Below are 22881 nucleotides of genomic sequence, written 5' to 3'. Positions count from 1 at the left end.
ATTGTTAACTGTTCAGAATCATTTAATTCAAGTTCAAAGTAAAATCTCTTATTTCTAAATTGCGTAGATTCAAGTAGCTTTTGAAATGATTGTTGAGGTAGTCCAAGACTAACCGCATTTTACTGAATTTCGTTGTGCTTCAGAAACAAAGCTCACTATTAATTTCAGTCACTAAATTAACTTTCGATTCTCCGTTTATTAATTCTTTTGCTAAATTAAGTCAGAGTGTAGCGAAATTTGTTACTTCTGCCAAACTTTCAGTTTTCACACTACACGTGTCAACCTTCAGTTGCCACGCTTCTAGTGCTAATTATATGTGCAATAACCTTTCTTTTTCAGTTACTATAGTAATTGTCCTTAGGACTGGCGACCGTAATTTCCCCCAAATCTCAAATATCTAATTACCGCTAATTAATTGTTAACGTGACGACCGCACATTTACTTTCTTTATTAACTTTACCCCTTTTCAAAATTAATTTCCACCAGTTTCATTAGCATTTTTCCTTTCATTTAGATGTAACCCTTTCCTCCCTCTTTACCGACAAATTAACTTCGGTGACGATTGCTTTTCCCATATTTCCATTAGGTACACGCGGTTTAATTTTTCACTGTCATTAAGGTCGATAAGTGAGGGGGAGGTTATAGGTGGCGACCTGGTGACAGGATAATCTTCGGATTTGAGGTTGTTCTGGACACGAATTTTGCATTGTGCAAATCTCATAACAAAGTATTGGTTACCAAACGGTCGATACGTCAGCGAGAATATTAGTGTGAGGAATCCTAATTAGATTTGAGATTTGGCATTTATATTGAAAATTATTAAAATGAGTGAAGGCAACAATTGCCAAAATTTGGTAGACTTGGATACGGAACAATCGGTCGAACAGTGGGAAACGCGGCTAGCATGAAAGACGCGACCGCCGAAACGCAACAAAGAGCAGAAATGGAATTCCAAACTTTAGAAAATGTTTCGGAAACGGAAGCGAAAATCAAATCTGTACCCCTTGACGATGAATACGGGGGAACATATATAGAGGACCTAGCTACGGAAGTAAAACCGGTAGTTTCCGGGAATTTAACTGATTTATTGAATGTTTTGATTAATGAAATCAAGAGTCAATCGGCCAAGCAAGAAGCTCAGGCTGCCAAGCAAGAAGCGCAGGCTGCCAAGCAAGAAGCTCAGGCTGCCAAACAAGATGCTCAGTCTGAAAAAATTGAACGGATGCTAGACAATCAGAACAAAGCTATTAACGTTGTTAACAACAATGTTGGAGTTGTTAACACAAAAGTTGATAAAATCAAAGAAGATATTGTTGTAATTAATACCGAAATCGGTAATCTTAAACAGGAAATGATAGGCGTTCAGGCGGAAATTGCGAGCATAAATACTCGTTTTTATTCCGAAATTAGCAGAATCGAGAAGAGTGTAGGAGAATCAGTTGCTCCGATAATCGAGAATAAGGTGACGGAACAAATTCAATTAGTGAAAAAAGAGGATCAAAAGAAGGTGGAAACTTTAAAGGCTTTAGTATCCGAAGTAGATACCAAAGTGACGAAGCAGGCTAATACCTGCGAAGAGAAAAAAAGGGAAGTAGAAACGCTTGCGACAACCACTTGCCAAGTAATTACGAGAGTGTCGGAATTAGAAAAGAAACTTGACGAAAAACAGAGCTATGTGTCAATCTATGCACATAGTTCGGAATTGTTGACGAAAGAGGAGCGGTTCGACCCCTTGAAAAAAGGCGGTATACACGCGACGGATTTCATTAAGAATTGTGAAAGAGTTTTACCCAGATCATGGACTAATGAGAGAAAAATTAATGCGGTTATTGATGTGCTGGCTGGTGATGCCAAGCGTTGGGGCTTAAACCTCAACATTACGAACCTGACTTTTGACGAATTTAAAAATTTGTTTCTGGCTGAATACTGGTCAGAGCAAAAACAGCAAAGTGTCTGGCGCGAATTTGTCGTATCGAGGCCTTTCGATGCGAATTCGCGCGGTTTGATGAAGGAGTTTTGTGAGGGCTGGATCCGCAAGTTGGAATATTTGCGTGATCGCCGCACGGAATCCGAAATAGTCTGGGAACTCTACAAGAAGCTTCCAGATGATACAAAACGCTACTTAGGAAGCAATTACAGGACAATCAATGATTTCCTGGAAAGAGTGGAGGACGAGGACAATTGGCGCAATAATCGCGACAGTGGTAGAGGCCGTGGTAACAACAACGGGTACCACAGCAACCACAACAACGATAACCATGGGAACAATGCATACCGCAACCATGGCAGCAATAACAATAATGGTTAGGACCGTAATAACAATCGGTACAATGCAAATAATAACAGGAATTACGGAAACCAGTATCATACTAGCGTGATACGGGCTTCGCAGAATAGTAATAACGCCAGAGGGTGTGATCAGCCGCCTCAGCAGCATCCGGGGAGCGTATCTGCTGGGACGAGACAGGGAAACCATTAGCCGCGCCGGTGAGGGACCGACCGGGCGTGGAGAAATTTTGGAGGCCCAATAACAAGAGAAAACGCAGGTATCGTCGTTATGAAAATTCCGTATGGAATAATCAACGGCGGGAGAGTGTGCCAGTGTTGAGAGAAAGGAGTGCGCCCACAAGTAGTAGATCAGCTGTATACACGGCAGTCGAAAATACATTCACTGTCAGTGAGAACAATTTAAGTAGTGTTCCGAAAATCGATTATAAAGTGGCAACTGTAATACCCACAGCGGAACTGGAGATTGAGTTTAAGAATGATTCGCAATTGTTGAGAGAAGATCATATGTCGGATAAAACGTCCGTCATCGAGCGAGGGGATGCAGAAAGGGATGAGGTCTGGTTAAGGCAGTTCGGTCGCTTATACGACGAACTAAGAGATTATAGGGGTCTGTATGGGAGAAGCGTTTATGGGGAGCGCGTGCAGGATTTGCCGCGTCTCGTCCCGCAGGAAGATAGTGTTTGTGAAGTGATAGAAAGTTCTGGCCCTAACCGGCAGACTTTACCAGAAATAGTTGATGTTAATGGGGAGCACGAGCAAGGTTCGTCGTGTTTCGTCCCGCAGGAGTTAGATGTTGAAATAGTAACGGAAAGTTCTGGCCCTGACCGGCAGACTTTACCGAAAGTTATAGTGGTAGAACTAGCCGACCCATCCGACGCAAAACTCCAGTTTAAACATTGCGAAAGTATTGAGGAGAAAGATTACGAGAATTTTAGTGATAGCCGGACACGATTGGTAGAAAAGCACGTAGATTACAGCGTGTATGAGGTTAGAGCTGACGTTATACGGTCAGACGGTAGCAGTGTGGGTTGCGCAGATCTAGAGGAAGTAATTGCAGGAACTACTGGGCACATTCCTCCAGGTAGATTGGCAGATGAGATCAATCTGACCAAGGTGGAATCAACGAAGGTGACAATTAGTGAAATGATAGCAAAGCAACACTCACTAGTTGACGAGTTACAGGAAAAGGTTTCGGTATTGGAGGCGAAGCTACAGACTAAGCCTCAGGACAAACGTGTTGAAATTAAAACTGTATGTGAACAGAGGCTGAAAAAGCCGCCAGATAAGCCGGATTTAGGATCAAAGCCGGATGGTTTTTTCTGGGATGACCTGGATATAGACGAGGATTTACTGTGGGAAAATAAAGAAACAGTCGAGGACAAGTGTAGACAGATAGTGGTGTCTGTTAATATGCACGGCCTACAACATTGTTAATTGTTCAGAATCATTTAATTCAAGTTCAAAGTAAAATCTCTTATTTCTAAATTGCGTAGATTCAAGTAGCTTTTGAAATGATTGTTGAGGTAGTCCAAGACTAACCGCATTTTACTGAATTTCGTTGTGCTTCAGAAACAAAGCTCACTATTAATTTCAGTCACTAAATTAACTTTCGATTCTCCGTTTATTAATTCTTTTGCTAAATTAAGTCAGAGTGTAGCGAAATTTGTTACTTCTGCCAAACTTTCAGTTTTCACACTACACGTGTCAACCTTCAGTTGCCACGCTTCTAGTGCTAATTATATGTGCAATAACCTTTCTTTTTCAGTTACTATAGTAATTGTCCTTAGGACTGGCGACCGTAATTTCCCCCAAATCTCAAATATCTAATTACCGCTAATTAATTGTTAACGTGACGACCGCACATTTACTTTCTTTATTAACTTTACCCCTTTTCAAAATTAATTTCCACCAGTTTCATTAGCATTTTTCCTTTCATTTAGATGTAACCCTTTCCTCCCTCTTTACCGACAAATTAACTTCGGTGACGATTGCTTTTCCCATATTTCCATTAGGTACACGCGGTTTAATTTTTCACTGTCATTAAGGTCGATAAGTGAGGGGGAGGTTACAACCACCCCACAAGATCTGAATTCTTCATCAGAAGAAACAGTTTCGGCGTATTCGCGCCCTCGACACCGGCTTCCTATTACAGAGAGCAGCAGCGACACGAATCTGTGGCTTGCGTGGCGGAGGCACGCGTCACGCAGAGCAGTGCGTCACGCACGCGACGTTCAGCTGCCTGTCTGGACAAGCCATCAGCTGGGTAGGGGCGTGCCACACCCTGTTGTCAGTTCTGTGCGCGTTGCGCTCTTCACACGGCTTCTCCTCGTTAAACTTTTGAGTCCCAGCTATATGGAAAATGTTGTTGTGGCCTCCAGTCCAGAGATGGTTTGATGCATTCCTCCATGCTACTCTATCCTGTGCAAGCTCCTTTATCTCCGAGTAATTACTGCAACCTACATCCTTCTGAATCTTCTTAGCGTATTATCTCTTGGTCTCCCTCTACGATTTTTACCCTCTATGTTTCCCTCCAATACTGAATTGGTCATCACTTGAGGACTCAGACGTGTCCTACCAACCGTTCCCATCTTTTAGTAAAGTTGTGCCACAAATTTCTCCTCTCCCCAATTCCATTCAGTAACCCCTCATTAGTTACGTGATCTAACCATCTAATCTTCAGCATTCTTCTATAGCACCACATTTCGAAAGCTTGTATTCTCGTCTTGTCCAAACTATTTATTGTCCATGTTTCACACCCATACAAGGCTACACTCCATACAAATACTTTCAGAAACGACTTCCTGACACTTTAATCTCTACTGGATGTTAACAAACTTCTCTTCTTCAGAAACGCTTTCCTTGCCGTAGCCAGTCTACATTTTGTATCTTCTCTATTTCGACCGTCATCATTTTGCTTCCCAAACAGCAAAACTCATCTACTACTTTAAGTCTGTCATTTTCTAATCTAATTCCCGCAGCATCAACTGATTTAATTCGACTACATTTCATTATCCTTGTTTTGTTTTTGTTGAAGTTCATCTTATATCCTCTTCCAGGTCCTTTGCTGTCTCTGACAGAATTACAATGTCGCCGACAAACCTCAAAGTATTCATTTCTTCTCCATGGATTTTAATTCCTACTCCAAATTTTTATTTTGTTTCCTTTGTTTTAATATAATATTAATAAAATATAATATTATAAAATATAATAGCAATAAAACTATAATTTTAAAATTTTTCAGATAATTAACATTTATTATCATAGTAAGCAACGGATATAAGAAGAAACTGGTAAACGCTAAGCACTCATTTGTTTTACAGAGATCGTTCCACTGTCGAACGACTAGGACATACAGTTTTCAATCGTCCATAATTTCATGCAATATATTTGAAATCAATTTCTCATTTTTGCTAGATACAATCGCACATCTCAAAACTTCGATGAACTCATAAGGCCTAAAACAAATTAGTCCTAAGTAACAAGCAAAAACTGACCTAAAGTTTAGCAAATTTTACACCGTTGGTTGTGGTCTCGCGGTAGCATTCTCGCTTCCCGGGTTCGGTTCCCGGCGGGGTCAGGGATTTTCCCTTCCTCGAGATAACCAGGTGTTGTTGTGTCGTCTTCAACATCATCATTCATCCCGATTACGGTCGGAGAAAGGCAATGGCAAACCACGGGTATGGGTACGGGTCTCCCACATCCTTCCCCTATGCTCTGTCGCGGAGTATGGGACTTCATCATCATCGACACCGTAATATGTTAGTTTAGCATTATAACCAAATAACCTGTAACACTGCAGTATTGTGTAGTTTAATTATTTATTGCCTAAGGTGTAATTTACAACATTAAAAAACAAGTTTGGTGCACAATATTCTGTGCAAATGTATCTTTGGAGATAAGTTTAGGTTACTTAAGAACTAGTGTCCCATGCGAAAGCGAGTCAGTTGTTTTCTGAAGATGGCCCAATAAGCCGAAAATGAATACAACAAAAATAGTTGACTTGTTATTGTTATTCGGCCTTAAATAAACAATACATTTACAAAATGTTTCGCTTTGCTCAACCTCGAATTTATTATCTTCTTTATTCTGCATGTCGTTCCTTGGTGGCAACATTGGACGTTAAGACAGTCCTGGAAATTTGCTGCAGTCATAGCTGACTTGTATCCATTGCTCTGGCTAAACTTCTACTTTCATCTGTATCTGAGATTTTAAACCCTCTCCTGCACTTGTAATTTGTGGGTATTGTTTTATCGTGACTTGATAATCACTTCATTTTTTTGCCTACTTTTAATCTACGTTCTCAATATAATTTGGGCATTCCGTTTCTATCTAACGCATATTTCTGACACTTCTCCTTTCTGCGGCCACATTTGACAAGTCACAAGGTATTGACTTGATATATTAGCATCTTTGCTCTCTGTAGCTCATACTCTTTGTATGTTTACATATTTGCCACTATCGTGACGACTGCTACACGAGATTTAAGCTTAAGTGTTTATATCACAATTTCACCAGCTTTCTAACGTGTGTGTGGCTTATGGAACAGCAGGTAAATTCGCACCATCCCATGAAACTGCATTTACACAGCATATCACAGGTCTATATTATTGAGTGGCTTACAACAAGTAAAGTAACTAGCTTTGAAATTTCCATTTTCACCGTTTGTCAGTTTCATATTTACGTGTATTATGTATAACGACGGATTGCTTTCAGAATGCATGAAAATGACACTATGTATCGAAACTGCAATCGTCGAGCATTTGTCGATAAGCAGAAGGAAACAAGATCTCATAAGAGGACACGTATACCTGATCAGATCGGTTTTTACGTTGCCTCTTTCTGGTTTCCTTCCGTTTTTCATAGGGAAGGAGATCGGATGTGTCCTTCTCTGAGGAGCCATACTGCGCGTTTTCCTTACGCGGTTTAGGTAAACCGCAGACAAATTTACATGGTCGGACGCGGGTTTAAAATCCGACCCTGTCTCGTGCGAGTCCAGTATGCTGATTACTTCGCCACCTCATTCTGTGTATTTTGTGGAAAGTAAATATTTGCGCAAGGAGATACGAGGGTGGTTTGTTAAGTCTGGTAAATTTCCTTGAAAGGATGGAACATTTTTGATGCACCTTCGTGGTTGGCAAGCTTGATTATTCCAAGGATCCATTGTTGGCAGCCATCCGAATTTATCAGTATGTCAACTGCGAATGAAAATGGAGAAAACCGAATTTCGTGCTTTTTTAAACATTTTCATTTGAAGGGTTGCATTGCTGCACAAATCAAATCAGAATTGGATGAAGTTCATGCGGATTCTGCATCATCGTTGAAGACCACTTACTTCAATATTAATGAATTTAAACGTGATAGTACAAGCGGCGGATATAATACGCGCCCTGGCCATCCGTTTGAGGTCGCCACAAAGGAAACCATTGACCAAGTGCTTGATATGGTAATGCAAGACCGCCGAATAAAAATTCGTGAGATTTCGACTGAGCGAGTGCATACAGGGTGGAGCACGAAATGTGTTACCATTTTGTTTCGGACTATAAACTTTATTGACAATACAATCTGAAAGGAACATCTACTACAATGAAGAGCCGTCCATGGAGATTTGTTCTAACTCAGCACATGTTCAATATGTCCACCATTTCGTTTCCTAAATTCCTTCAAACGAACACTGAAGTTAGTGATTACCTTACGGCACATGTCTTCCGTAATTTCACTGCAAGCTTGAAGAATAAGTCTTCTGAGCTCCATTAAATCACGTCGACGTTTCGGGAAATTTTTTTTCCTTTAGGTACCCCCAAAGAAAAAAGTCACATGGATTGAGGTCTGGACTATTGGGGGGCCAATTTTGTCCGTCATTGAAGCGACCTGGAAACCTGAGTGAAATGATCCGCATCTCGAAATGCTCGTGTAAAAACTCCAACACAGTGTTTGCAGTATGTGGCCTTGCTCCATCTTGCATGAACCACTGCGTGTTGAAGGACAAGACAATAGCAAGAAGCTGTGGAATGAAGCTATTGCGAAGCATGCTCAAATAACGCTCGCTGTTCACAGTTTCTTCAAAGAAAAAGGGTCCAATAAGTCCGTGACTGGAAATTGCTGCCCACGCTGTAATCCTCGGAGCATAATGTTGTCGTTCATGAAGCACATGTGGGTTTTCAGTGGCCGAAAGCGTACATTTTGTTTGTTAACCACACCGTCTTAATGAAAATGCGCCTCGTCTGAAAACCAAACGTTGTTGAGAGTTTCTTCCCTATCCTCCGCCCACTGAGCACACAGTAGTCTCTGCTGCTTGTGTTCTTCAGTGAGCTTCTGTGCACAGGTCATCTTGTATGGGTACATATGGAGGTCACTTTTAAGAAGGCGTTGAACGGAGCGTCTGGATATTCCCAGTTGCACTGCTGCCTTTCTACACGATTTCCCGGACTTCTCTGTACAGCAACTCGTACCGCTTCAATATTCTCTGCCGAACAAACAGGCTTAGGCCGAGATCGCTTCGCTTCCAATACTGTTCCTTCCTGTACAAATTTATCGTACAACCTGTGGATGGTCTTCTTGCAAGGAACCCATCGTGTGTTAAACTGTTGTCGAAAACGCCTCTGAGTCACAACAAGGCTTTTCGTTTCATGAAAAAGTAACACAATTGTCGATCGTTGCTGTGTCGTCAGTTTTCCATTGTCAGCCATTGCTGCTTACTAGTCTCCTAGCGGCAGTATCGTGAATCACAAGTCATTTCGTAACTCATTTGTTTTTCCAAGCTCTGCTGGTACTGCTGTAGAGATCCCAGCGGCATATCTAATATGCGTCGTAAATTGTGAAAGAAACAATTGGTAACACATTTCGTGCGCCACCCTGTAGTATCCTGCACAGAGAATTGGCTATGAAGAAGTTCTTTGCATGGTGGGTGCCGCAATTGCTCACATGCGACCTAATGCACATCCCGCACAACATTTCAACACAATGTCTGGCGATGTTTAATCGCAATCCGCAAGACTTTTTGCGCCGATTTGTGGCCGTTGATGAAACCTGGATCCATCATTACACTCCAGTCAAAACAGTGGACAAAGGCTGGTAAAAATGCACCAAAGTAGCCAAAGACCATTTTGTCAGTTGGTAAGGTGATGATCACTATTTTTTTGGGATAATCACCATACATTACTTGGAAAAAGCCATAATCATAATTGCATCTTATGATGCTTTATTGTTGGGTCATTTGAAACTTGTGTTGGTTGAAAAACAACCAAGGTTGGTGCCCAAAAAAGTGCTCTTTCATCAGGATAACGCACCATCCCAAACAGCAGCGATAACAATGGCGAATGTGCATGAACTAGACTTTGAACTGGTTCCTCATCCGCCCTATTCACCAGACTTAGCCCCAGTGACTCCTTCCTGTTCCCTAACTTGTAACTTTGGATGCTGGGAAGAAATTTTCATTAAATGAGGAAGTGATAGTTCCAGTCAACGAGTATCTGTGGAATCTATCTTTCCGATGGGATGAAAAAGCTAGAGGATCGCTGGGCCAAGTGTATATCCCTCAAAAGACACTACATGAAGAAGTAAGGAGAGTCGCTTGTTTACCAAACTTGTTAAGCCACTCTCGTATACTGCAAAGACGATACATACGGTTACTCTCTTAAGCCATGTATTCGGGTTGACTGGGGATCAGATGGCCAACTGTTCTACCAGATTTATTGCGATTTCCCTAAATGGTTTAAGGTGAATTACGGGATGCTTCCACTGAAAAAGACACGGCTGATTTTCTCCCCATCCTTCACCCCATACGCTCTTGTTCTTCATCTCTTAATGAACCCGTCGTCGACGGGACTTTACCGTAATCTTCCTTACGACATGTTTTTTTTTCTTTTTTTTTAAAAAAATCATCAGTGTTCTTACTGGTTTCCTGCGGGCCACCAGGACGTCCCTTTCGTCCGCCTGGTAGCTGTGCAGTCAGCGCGGCGGGTTTGTAAGCGAATGGGACCGTGTTCGATTCCCAGGCAGGTAGGAGATATTCTCCCCTCAGCGAATGGGTGTTGTGTTTTTCTTACAATTGACATTCCAGTAGTGAGATGGCTGAAAGGGCACGTCCCGAAAGCTAATAAAGTGGAAGAAAACACTTTCAGAGTAGCACTTGCAACCAATGTCCTCAATTATTTTTCGGATATACTCCAATCCTTGTCTTACGTTACAGTTTTTACCCTCTGCAGCTGCCTCTCGTACCATGGAAGGTACTGCGCGAGGTCTTGACACGCATCCTAACATCCTGTCCCTTCTCCTTGTCAGTGTTTTCTATATGTTCCTTTCTTCGTCGATTTTGCGGGTGTCTTCTCATAGCTTATCTGCCATCCTACTTTTCGACATTCTTCTGTAGCGCCATATCTCAAACGCTTCGATTCTCTTCTTTTCCGGTTTTCCCACTGTACACCGAGCGAGGTGGCGCAGTGGTTAGCACACTGGACTCGTATTCGGGAGGACGACGGTTCAATCCCGCGTCCGGCCATCCTGATTTAGATTTTCCGTGATTTCCCTAAATCGCTCCAGGTAAATGCCGGGATGGTCCCTTTGAAAGGGCACGGCCGACTTCCTTCACCAATCTTCCCTAATCCGATGAGACCGATGACCTCGTTGTCTGGTCTCCACCCCCAAACAACCCAACCCAACCCACTGCCCATGATTCACTACCATGGTCCAAAAGTACACTATCGTAAATTTCTTCTTCCTTCACCAATCTTCCCTAATCCGATGAGACCGATGACCTCGTTGTCTGGTCTCCACCCCCAAACAACCCAACCCAACCCACTGCCCATGATTCACTACCATGGTCCAAAAGTACACTATCGTAAATTTCTTCTTCGAGTTAATGCCTGTGTCTGATTCTAGTAGACTTGTTTTGGCCAAGAATGCACTCTTTGCATGTGAAAAATAGTAAAAAAAGTAACTGACTGTGATAATGGTTCAAATGGCTCTGAGCACTATGCTACTTAACTTCTGAGGTCATCAGTCGCCTAGACCTTAGAACTACTTAAACCTAAGTAACCTAAGGACATCACACACATCCATACCCGAGGCAGGATTCGAACCTGCGACCGTAGCGGTCGCGCGGTTCCAGACTGTAGCCCCTAGAACAGCACGGCCACTCCGGCCGGCTTTGCATGTGAAAATCACCCTCTCAAGTCTCCTTGCGTTATCTGTCAGGTGTTATTTTGCTTCCAAGGCAGCAGAATTCCTTCATTTCGGGTACTTCGTAGTACCGAATTCTAATGTTACGTTTATCGCTAATCCCATTTCCGCTTCTCTGCATTACTTTCGCCTTTTTTCAGGTTACTCTCATCCATATTCTGTACTTATCAGACTATTAATTTCTTTCAACGGGTCCGGTAATGAGAATAGCAAATCCAGCAGCGAATCAAATCACTGATGACCTTTCACTTTGTATTTTAATCCCGCTATTGAATATTTGTTTTATTTCCGTCATTGCTTATTGGAAGTATAGATTGAACAATCAGGGTGAAAAATTGCATCCCTGCTTTACAACCGTTTAATCAGAGAAATTCGTTCTTGGTCTTCTGTTCTTATTGTTCTTACATATTATAAATACACGTCGTTCCCTTTAGCTTACGCATATTTTCCTGAGAATTTCAAACAACTTGCACAATTCTATACAGGGTGGTCCATTGATCGTGACCGGGCCAAATATCTCACGAAATAAGTGTCAAACGAAAAAACTACAAAGAACGAAACTTGTCTAGCTTCAAGGGGGAAACCAGATGGGCTATGGTCGGCCTCTAGATGGCGCTGCCATAGGTCAAACAAATGTCAACTGCGTTTTTTTTAAAATAGAAACCCCCATTTTTATTACATATTCGTGTAGAACGTAAAGAAATATGAATGTTTTAGTTGTACCACTTTTTTCGCTTTGTGATAGATGGCGCTGTAATAGTCGCAAACGCGTAAGTACGTGGTATCACGTAACATTCCGCCAGTGCGGACGGTATTTGCTTCCTGATACATTACCCGTGTCAAAATGGACCGTTTACCAATTGCGGAAAAGGTCGATATCGTGTTGATGTATGGCTATTGTGATCAAAATGCCCAAAGGGCGTGTGCTGTGTATGCTGCTCGGTATCCTGGACGACATCATCCAAGCGTCCGGACCGTTCGCCGGAGAGTTACGTTATTTAAGGAAACAGGAAGTGTTCAGCCAAATGTGAAACGTCAGCCACGACCTGCAACAAATGATGATGCCCAAGTAGGTGTTTTAGCTGCTGTCGCGGCTAATCCGCACATCAGTTGCAGACAAATTGCGCGAGAATCGGGAATCTCAAAAACGTCGGTGTTGAGAGAAATGTCGTTACACGTATTGCCAAATGCATTGAGGTTGACGAACGTCCTTTTGAGGAGTTATTGCATTAATGTGGTATTTACAGGTAATCACGCTGTAACAGCATGCATTCTCAGAAACGATAAGTTCACAAAGGTACATGTATCACATTGGAACAACTGAAATAAAATGTTCAAACGTACCTACGTTCTGAATTTTAATTTTAAAAACCTACCTGTTACCAACCGTTCGTCTAAAATTGTGAGCCATATGTTTGTGACGATTACAGCGCATCTATCACAAAGCGAAAAAAGTGGTCCAACTTAAACATTCACATTTCTTTACGTACTACACGAATATGTAATAAAAATGGGGGTTCCTATTTAAAAAAAACGCATTTGATATCTGTTTGACCCAAGGCAGCGCCATCTAGTGGGCCAATCATAGCGCCATCTGGTTTCCCCCTTCAAGTTAGACAAGTTTCGTTCTTTGTAGTTTTCTCGTTAGACGCGTATTTTGTGAGATATTCGGCCCCGTCACGATCAGTGGATCACCCTGAATTGTTGACCGCTTCTCTAGGCCGAGAAACCGTATGAAAGCGGCCTGTTTTTCTTTTGTCTTGGTTCCATTATCATGTGCTGCGTCTAAACTGCCGTTGCCTTTCTTAAACCCATAATGATCTTATTTTCTATTACGGTTAGCGTTATTTAACTGTTTTCTGTTAGTTGACTTTTTTTACGTTTTATACTTTGTTCTTGTTTATGCGGCACAAATCAAGAGGAAAAGCTTGACCACATTACCGTCTCAACATACTTAGTACTATCACAATTAACGAAGAATTTGTGGCTTATTTTCCGACTCTGGAAGTTCATGGTACAGATCTGTGCGGGAAAACGTAGCGACATTTCCTGGCGAACGCGACTCTATAGAAGCGGAACGTTGTCCAGTGCGCTTGGACATTTGTGCCATAACACTTTCTTATTTATAACAACATTGTATTCATCTCAATACATGGCCCTCCGTTATTGAGATGTTTGCATTGCAAATTACAGGGAGTTAAACAGTCACGTAGAGAGCCAATAATCTGTCTGCATAGCCGGCAAATCACGTCAAACACGTGCTGACGAGAAGATGGGTATTGTAGATCCACAGCAGCTGTGTTGTTAGAACATGGGAAACAAACCTTGATTTCCAGTGACAGCTGCGTTCATTACAGGTTGCATTTGCGGTTTGCAATTAGGTCGGCGAAGCTTTCAGCGCTGTTCTCTGTGTAGCCGCAGAGAGGGTCTGAAACAGACGCTGCAATTCTGCGGTTTAATCATGCCACCGCCTCTGCGCGCCATCTGTGCGTGAAAGCTGCTACTACTCGCGAGTAGCGATAACCAGGCTGACGCAGCAAAACAAACAGGTCGCGACAACGAGAAACCTCGCCGTCACTGCACGTCCTCTAACTGCGTCTCCAAGCCAGATAATTAACCAAAAGCTCGCTCTTCCTACTTCCCATGTACTACGAATATGAGGCACAGCCCTTTCAGCAATCTAACAGGGTTCAAGCCGGCCGAGAACAAATTACGTCACTGAGCAATACGGGATTTAGTTTTTCTGTAGACACGGACTATTCTGAAATACTGAAGTGCACAATGATTAAGTTATCGGAGGTTTAGCCTTGAAATTCGGAATAAATCTTATACCTAATTCGTATCACAATTCACATGTTCGTGCTTCAGTTGTAGACGACTAGCTATTAGTACTTGCACAGAATGCTTGTGGTATTGTGATCATTACACGAGTCGTAGGCGACAACATCGATAGGGCATAGTGCAGCAGTTACATACGCTCATAGTGACTATCACATGAAGCATCACATGATAGCACGAAGTTGTATGAACTGTATATTAATGTACGCGAAGTTTTTGATCGATGATATACCGTTACGGTATTTATTTAACCGACAAATGATAACATGTATTCAAGATAGCCAGTCTTCTAATGTTGACAGATAATTCGTCACTCCGACCTTTGTCGGGAACTTTCCGTGGTATCTCATATCGGCACACACAAACGTGCCGACAAATTCCTGAACGTGTTTTTCACGTCTGTATCAATTGTCGGAGAGTTTTCAATTTCCTTTAAGAATTTACTGCGGAGAAACGTAGTTTACAGCCACTAATTACTTTTTATATTTTGTCAGGAAGAAGCAAGAACAAAAATGTTTTTGAACACTTACACTGTGAAACCATTTGGTATTATCGTCAGTGTATCAGCTTTTATGGTATCACAATATTATTCTCCAAGTAAATAAAGAGCTACAGAAGACAGCCAATAACTTCTTCTGTAAAAATTGTTGTTTCCAATTATAATCTACTAACGACATTTAGCGGAAGCGGTTTTCCTGGTGCTACGAATGTAGACTCCATAAATATGATATATTTCTGTGTCATCGTAAAATTCAGCCAACAAGTTAGTAATCATTTTAAAGATCAAACCCACTCGCACATCTTACGATCCTTTTCCGACTGTACGTAACTTTGCTAGACCAGGATTTCCTCTCCTTCCGAAAGACAACGGTGTCCAATTTCAAACCTTCTTGCTCCACTATATCTCCTCGGTCTAAACCTCCACACGACTTCCCGCACTCTAATCGTATCAAATTGTCTCTACCCAGTGTGGTCACCTTCCCTCACACAATGCTTCAAATACCACGTTCGCCATTTCTATAATTACCACATAACAGTCCCCTCCTTGGCTTCATTTCTGAAATGATAAATTTTTATAATCATATTTTGAAAAGTCATGTAAGTTTTGTTAAAGCAAGTCCTAACAACTTCTCTTCCTTTAAATATAAAATAGATAAAAGTAAAGAATATGCACGTAATTATCGAAATACATGCCACTGTCACTACAGTCTGAATCCTCCCCTAATGTTGCACTGTGCAAAATATTTGAAAGTAACGTGAAATTTTTTAATAGTGTGATTGCAGTTACTGTGAATGAAATAACTGAAGTTATCCCTAAAAAATTCAACCTCGATAAGACCTTTGAAGGCCGACGGTGAGTTGACAGATTTGAAACGTATACTTCTGTCAACCATGTCTGTTGATGTCAGGCAGTGTAATGCATTTTGACATTGGCAGCCACACAACGCTGATTAAAAAAACTTCTATTGTTATGGATTTAGATGCTGAGAACTCTCTTTGATCAGATTGTACTTCAGTGATAGAAAACGAATAGTATACATCAACAATAGGAGTGAAGTGTTCTGGCTGTCAGAGAGTATGCCACAAGGTTCTGTGTTTGGGTTATTCACAATGTATGTCAGTTACTTGCCTAGTATTATGTTGTGTGACTCCACACTATATGGAAGTAGAGGGCGCTACATTTGTTACAGAGTAAAGAATTCTTTTGTTGTTAAAAAATTGCCAAAAATGCAATCAGGAGCACCTGTGGAGTCAAAAGTAAAAACTGTATTTAAAAAAACTGAAAAGGGCTACTGTATGTACTTCTGTAATTTAAATTGTATGATGCATGTAAAGGAAAATCAGTAGAACCATAAACTTCGACAGCCTGTTCATTAACAAAAGCAGAAAATTGTATTTACAATTAATATGTTGCCAGAAAAGGAATATGGTGCGACACGTAATTAATTCAGAAACATCACATAACATTAGATTACACAAAAGGCATTCCACTCGAGTCAACACAAGAATTTAAGATGTGTTCCAAAGATGATCTTGAATACTAATATTGATTAATTTATGTACCATATGAATATGTAATGTTTCTTTTTGAGTAAATTGTATTGTGATAATAACGGCCTATCGTGTGTCACATAACGTATGCAGCGTGTGAACAATAACAAACTATTAAGGCTGGAGGAAAAAGGAAAAGAACCTTTTTTGTAAGAAATTTAATGTACTTCAATTTTGTACAGAGATACGTTTTCGCTAGAGACTACGGTTTTCGAGTTATTCAAGGCGTGCGTGTAAACAAAATATCATTGCATTAATGTGTTTAAAGGTGGATAATAAATAATAATAAATCTGAACTGTTAGCAGAATGTTTTTCTAGTCACAAAGTAGTTCTTGTAAGAGTGAGCCCTGGAATGAAGTGTGAGACTCGTTTACGTACTTGCGACCCGATCATGGGCTGGCCGACTTTATGGCGGTGCGTGTAAGCGCGCTGGTAGGGGTCGACGCTGAGGTAGGCGGCCTCGCACAGAATCTGGCCATCTTTGAGCGGCGGCAACGCCTCCTCCTCCAGCCGGAAGTCGTCTGGCTTGGGGTCTCCCTGAAAGTGGCGCGCTATAACGATCTTGCGAGCCGTGGCGGCAGACGCCGCGCTCAACTGTCTCACGACCGTCCTCACGCCCTGCATGGCCGACTCTCAACTGGCGTGGCTGCCAGCGGCGAGCGTCTGACGCAGATGGCGCTGCGGGCAGTCGCCGGCATCTGTTTGGGCGGCATATCTGCGTGGCGCGCTCTTTGGACCCTTGCGTCGGCAAATGCTGTTCCCGCCCATATTACGAGTCACTTGTGTTGCCAAATAACAACCGATCGAGTGCTGTTCTGCTATCTGTGTCTCGCTAGACACTGAAGAAAGCATATTTTCTCGCGCAGTTCGGCAGTGCATGGAGCGGCACACACTACAGCAATGACGCTGCGAACTCGCCGAGTGAATGCGGCCAGGCAACTGTGCTCGCCAGCCACTGCTGGCTGCATCGCAGCGACCTCGCAAACCACAGTGTAGTTTACACGACGACACTAGGTTGCAGGCAACTGCGCTACCGGCAACTGCGCAAGCGCGCCGCGCGTTTGCACAACTCGTTGGTGAATCTAAATACTTTCGGCGTGTTCCAACTTTGGCGACACTAATTGCATGAGTTTCGAGGTTACGTGTGTTCGCACAGTGTAGCCAATCTGAAATATGAAGTGGGGAACGGAGAATAATGTTCGCTTTTTGGATATCTATGCTTTGCGTAGGTATTTGTGGGATTTCAGTGATGCCGATTACAAAAATAAGCAACATATTGCTGCCGCTGAGACGTTCATGCGCGATCATAACATAGATGCTTTGACAATATCTGAGGTGCACGGCAAAATTCATTGAGTTAGCAGCACATATACAACTGAATTAAGAAAAATACAACCAATTGTAATTCTAGCTGTGGCAATGCTGTCGTCTACAAGACGGCCAAGTTGGCCAACTCTTTGTTGCGGAATATTGTTGACAGGAGGGAAGGCTATACCAATTCAAGAAGGTCCATTATTTATTCAATATTCATCTATTTAAAACGTTGCTGCAGTGCTCCTCATTCACATATGTTAGAATTTTGAAATATTGCCACTGACAGATCTATCTTCAAGAGAGTAGTTTGCAAACCATTCTCTTCTTAATGCGGCCAGCTTCGAATAATTATTATTGCTAATGTTAATAATTATTACTGTTAATGCTAATAACAATTGGTGTTAATAAAATAGCGTCATCACCAACTAAAACCGTATCTTATAGCATGCCTAGTGTTCTCGATTGTAATGCACGTTAACATATGTGATGTCAGTTCTGGCGATAGTGCTTCATGCATTACAGTACATTTATTCCTTATTAGATAATTAACTCTATTTAGAAGAAACTTGAACAGTTCTAGTTACATTCTAAGATAATTAAAAGAACTTCTTGGATCTTCCGTTATAAATTATTTCAGCAAGGATGCTGAGCAACCGAGCTGACGTCTTTTCTTCATCCAGTCACGAATCGAAACACGTTTCTTTCTTTTTTTTCTTATGGACCAATTCCACGCAACAAGCTTTAACTCCATCACAACTCGTGCGATGTGCAGCTGCCAAAACTTTCATTTCAGACGCGACTCAGGAACCCACAAAACGACAAAACTGAAGTGTATACTGGTGCCGCCATGTCTACAGTCATACATGAAATCACTTGCGAGCAACTCATTCCACGCAACTAGTGGTGCAACCCAATGTCGTCGTGTAAACTAGGCTTACCGCAGAGCAGCAGTGATACAGTGAGTGAACGGGGCAGTGCACACTTTCGCACGCTAGCAAGAGCTATCATTAGCCTGTCTTGCATGCAGCCATGTTGGACGTGTATTCGTTAATCGAATGGGAGAAAAGAATACCATGAAATATAGGACACATCTCGCAACGAGTATCATGATAGCATTTAGAAAATAGCCGCGTGGTTTCAAGTGTGAGTAAATTTTGTCTGTGCTTTGCTGCGAAATCGAATCAGGAGAGAAATGATATAGGTAAACATCACTATTAAAATATTCTGGTTTTGTGTTCTAGAGGTGGTGTTTTTACTCAAATGTTATCATTTAAAACTGGAAACAGCGCAACGCTCCCTGGCGGAAGCCCTTTCATCTGATTTAACAAATCTTTAATTAAAATAAAATCTGTTATCCAGCTGGTTCAATGTAATCAATGCTTTATTGTATTGCAGCCACGAAAACACATTTCAGTAGTGATACAAATCCAGTAGTCATACACATTAGGAAATACACTCCTGGAAATTGAAATAAGAACACCGTGAATTCATTGTCCCAGGAAGGGGAAACTTTATTGACACATTCCTGGGGTCAGATACATCACATGATCACACTGACAGAACCACAGGCACATAGACACAGGCAACAGAGCATGCACAATGTCGGCACTAGTACAGTGTATATCCACCTTTCGCAGCAATGCAGGCTGCTATTCTCCCATGGAGACGATCGTAGAGATGCTGGATGTAGTCCTGTGGAACAGCTTGCCATGCCATTTCCACCTGGCGCCTCAGTTGGACCAGCGTTCGTGCTGGACGTGCAGACCGCGTGAGACGACGCTTCATCCAGTCCCAAACATGCTCAATGGGGGACAGATCCGGAGATCTTGCTGGCCAGGGTAGTTGACTTACACCTTCTAGAGCACGTTGGGTGGCACGGGATACATGCGGACGTGCATTGTCCTGTTGGAACTGCAAGTTCCCTTGCGGGTCTAGGAATGGTAGAACGATGGGTTCGATGACGGTTTGGATGTACCGTGCACTTTTCAGTGTCCCCTCGATGATCACCAGTGGTGTACGGCCAGTGTAGGAGATCGCTCCCCACACCATGATGCCGGGTGTTGGCCCTGTGTGCCTCGGTCGTATGCAGTCCTGATTCTGGCGCTCACCTGCACGGCGCCAAACACGCATACGACCATCATTGGCACCAAGGCAGAAGCGACTCTCATCGCTGAAGACGACACGTCTCCATTCGTCCCTCCATTCACGCCTGTCGCGACACCACTGGAGGCGGGCTGCACGATGTTGGGGCGTGAGCGGAAGACGGCCTAACGGTGTGCGGGACCGTAGCCTAGCTTCATGGAGACGGTTGCGAATGGTCCTCGCCGATACCCCAGGAGCAACAGTGTCCCTAATTTGCTGGGAAGTGGCGGTGCGGTCCTCTACGGCACTGCGTAGGATCCTACGGTCTTGGCGTGCATCCGTGCGTCGCTGCGGTCCGGTCCCAGGTCGACGGGCACGTGCACCTTCCGCCGACCACTGGCGACAACATCGATGTACTGTGGAGACCTCACGCCCCACGTGTTGAGCAATTCGGCGGTACGTCCACCCGGCCTCCCGCATGCCCACTATACGCCCTCGCTCAAAGTCCGTCAACTGCACATACGGTTCACGTCCACGCTGTCGCGGCATGCTACCAGTGTTAAAGACTGCGATGGAGCTCCGTATGCCACGGAAAACTGGCTGACACTGACGGCGGCGGTGCACAAATGCTGCGCAGCTAGCGCCATTCGACGGCCAACACCGCGGTTCCTGGTGTGTCCGCTGTGCCGTGCGTGTGATCATTGCTTGTACAGCCCTCTCGCAGTGTCCGGAGTAAGTATGGTGGGTCTGACACACCGGTGTCAATGTGTTCTTTTTTCCATTTCCAGGAGTGTATATTGATTTAGGTTCAATGCGATTGTTACCGACCAATTTAGATACATTTGTCTTGGCATGGCACTTTTCCAGCATTCTCTATAAAGAAATCAGCAAAAACATTTCTTATACGGTTACTGCTAATAATGCTAGAAACATATACATTATTATTATTATTGTAATAATAAATGTGGGATTATTATATAGTTTTTCTAAAGATATTGTTATTTCTTCATTATTAATTGAGTTATTGTCATATATAGTCTTGGTGTTTCTAAAGAAATCTATAAATATTATTGTAGCTATAATAATTAATGTGAATGTAATAATGATTCATATTGTTAAAGTGAAGATTATGGTTATTGATTTCGTTTGGAATATTTCATTTGATGCAGTTCTTGTAGTGTAAATAAATAGAACTAATATACCACCAACTTCCTTATTGGATTGATCGGATCTCATTGTCCAGGTCACATAGCACACTTTTTAAAGTCCCTGTCATTTTTCAACCAGCTTTCTTATGTGAACTTCGGTATGCACTCTTTTTATGCAACGCTTCCCAAATGGATTTAGAAAATTACCTCACTATTTTACAAGGTGTTGTGTGGCCCATTTTGTTTTGATAATTCAGATTAATTAGGGTGCAACACCTGTCCTGATAGCTGGAAAAGATGAACAGTTCAGGCTATGGCTGTCGCTTTACTATTATTCCATCAAACAAATATACATTCATTCGAAAATAAAGAATTTACTTTCATCTTCTCTTAAATCCGTAAACAGTGTCACGATTTCTCCTTTCAGCAGCCATGAACTAATCATTGGTTGAGTCCGAAAACTCCTGTTACGTTTCTCAGTCACGCACGAAATAAGCAAATACGGCCTGTTCTCTCTTGCCGACGCGCATAGTGATTGGCTTCCAATCAGGTACTGCTACGCGACCATCATTGTGATGCCGCATTGTGTCTGGGCACTGAAACAACTTCTGATGACGCTATCTCACTGCGAGCACGTGCGGCTGTCACTCGCTCATCCGCATCGAGTGTAAGACATTCCGTTGTTCTTTTTAAACTACGAACCTGTGCGCTTCTGGTTCATCCGTCCACCCGCAGGAGTACTACAAGGATCAGTTCTGTTCCCACACCTCTTCTTCTCTACACAGCTGAAATGCTGCAATCAATCTACAATTGCAGAAGTTGTACTGAATAATTCAGACAATGTCAGAAAGGTAGAAAATTTTAGTGACTAGAGAAAAATGACAAAGGGAGTCCAATTTTGGGTCCATGCATGTTCGTTATACAAGTGAATGACCTCCCACTTAACATTCATCAAGCAGAATTGGTACTTTTTGAGACGATAAAAATTCCATTAGAGAGAAAGCAACAGAAGAGACTGTTAATGATGCTTTTCAAAGAATTATGGAGAGGTTATCTGAAAATGAATTCTCCCTAAATTTTGAGGAAACATGCTACATTCATTCCAGTACAACAAGTAGAGTCATACCAACAAATGATGTAGCACATGAACAGGAGTCAGTAAAGAAGGTATTATTGAGTGTAGCTACTGACGAAAACTTGAAGTGATAGAAGCATATTAATGAGTTGCTCAAATAGTTAAGTTCAACTACATTTGCTCTTCGTATAATTGTTTGTATTGAAGACAAACGAATTAATGTCCTGACAAATTTTGCACATTTGCACTCAATAACGTGTTACGGAATAATATGCTGAAGGAAGTCATCACTTAGAAAAAAAGAAGGCGAGCGGTGAGAATAATATGTGGAGTTCGCTTACAATCGTCATGTAGGTACCTCCTCTAGAAGTCAAGCATTTTAGTTGCACCATCACAGTGCATATATTGGCTAATGAAATTCATCATAAATAATCCATCACAATCTGAGAAGAATACCGATGTCCAAATCTACAACACTAGAGGGAAAAATGACCTTTATAAACTATTATTAGACCTTATTGTGAAAATTTTTGATCGTTTGCTGAATAACATAAAATGTCTGACAGACAGCAAAGCACGTTTTAAATCTAAACCAAAATTATTTCTCTTGGACAACTCCCAATCCATGGCCGAATTAATAATTTAAAACTGGTGGCTAGTTTTTTTAAAGTAGATAGTTAGAGTAGGACTAAAAAGTAATATGTTAATTTCCAGAATGAATTTTTCACTCTGCAGTGGAGTGTGCGCTGATATGAAATTTTGTGGCAGATTAAAACTGTGTGCCGGACTGAGATCCGAACTCTGGACAGCACACAGTTTTAATCTGCCTTAAAAATGTGTGCCGGACTGAGATCCGAACACTGGACAGCACGCAGTTTAAATTTGCCTGGAAGTTTCATATGTTA

General features: G+C 42.1%; 1 protein-coding gene across 1 annotated transcript in view; it reads right to left on the bottom strand.

Annotated features, from left to right (window-relative positions):
• The window catches only part of LOC126093395 (prostaglandin reductase 1-like), a 30664-nt gene extending 13637 nt beyond the window's left edge, over positions 1–17027 (bottom strand). Inside the window, exon 1 of the mRNA XM_049908717.1 lies at positions 16736–17027. Within this exon, the coding sequence (XP_049764674.1) occupies positions 16736–16981 (246 nt within the window). The 5' untranslated portion in view covers positions 16982–17027. The remainder of the gene's footprint in view (positions 1–16735) is intronic.
• Between the last annotated feature and the right edge of the window lie 5854 nt (positions 17028–22881).

This window comes from Schistocerca cancellata, chromosome 1 (genome assembly GCF_023864275.1).
Source record: "Schistocerca cancellata isolate TAMUIC-IGC-003103 chromosome 1, iqSchCanc2.1, whole genome shotgun sequence".
NCBI lineage: Eukaryota > Metazoa > Arthropoda > Insecta > Orthoptera > Acrididae > Schistocerca > Schistocerca cancellata.
The sequence above is the reverse complement of the archived record's forward strand: the minus strand, read 5'-3'. Positions and strand labels throughout refer to the sequence as shown.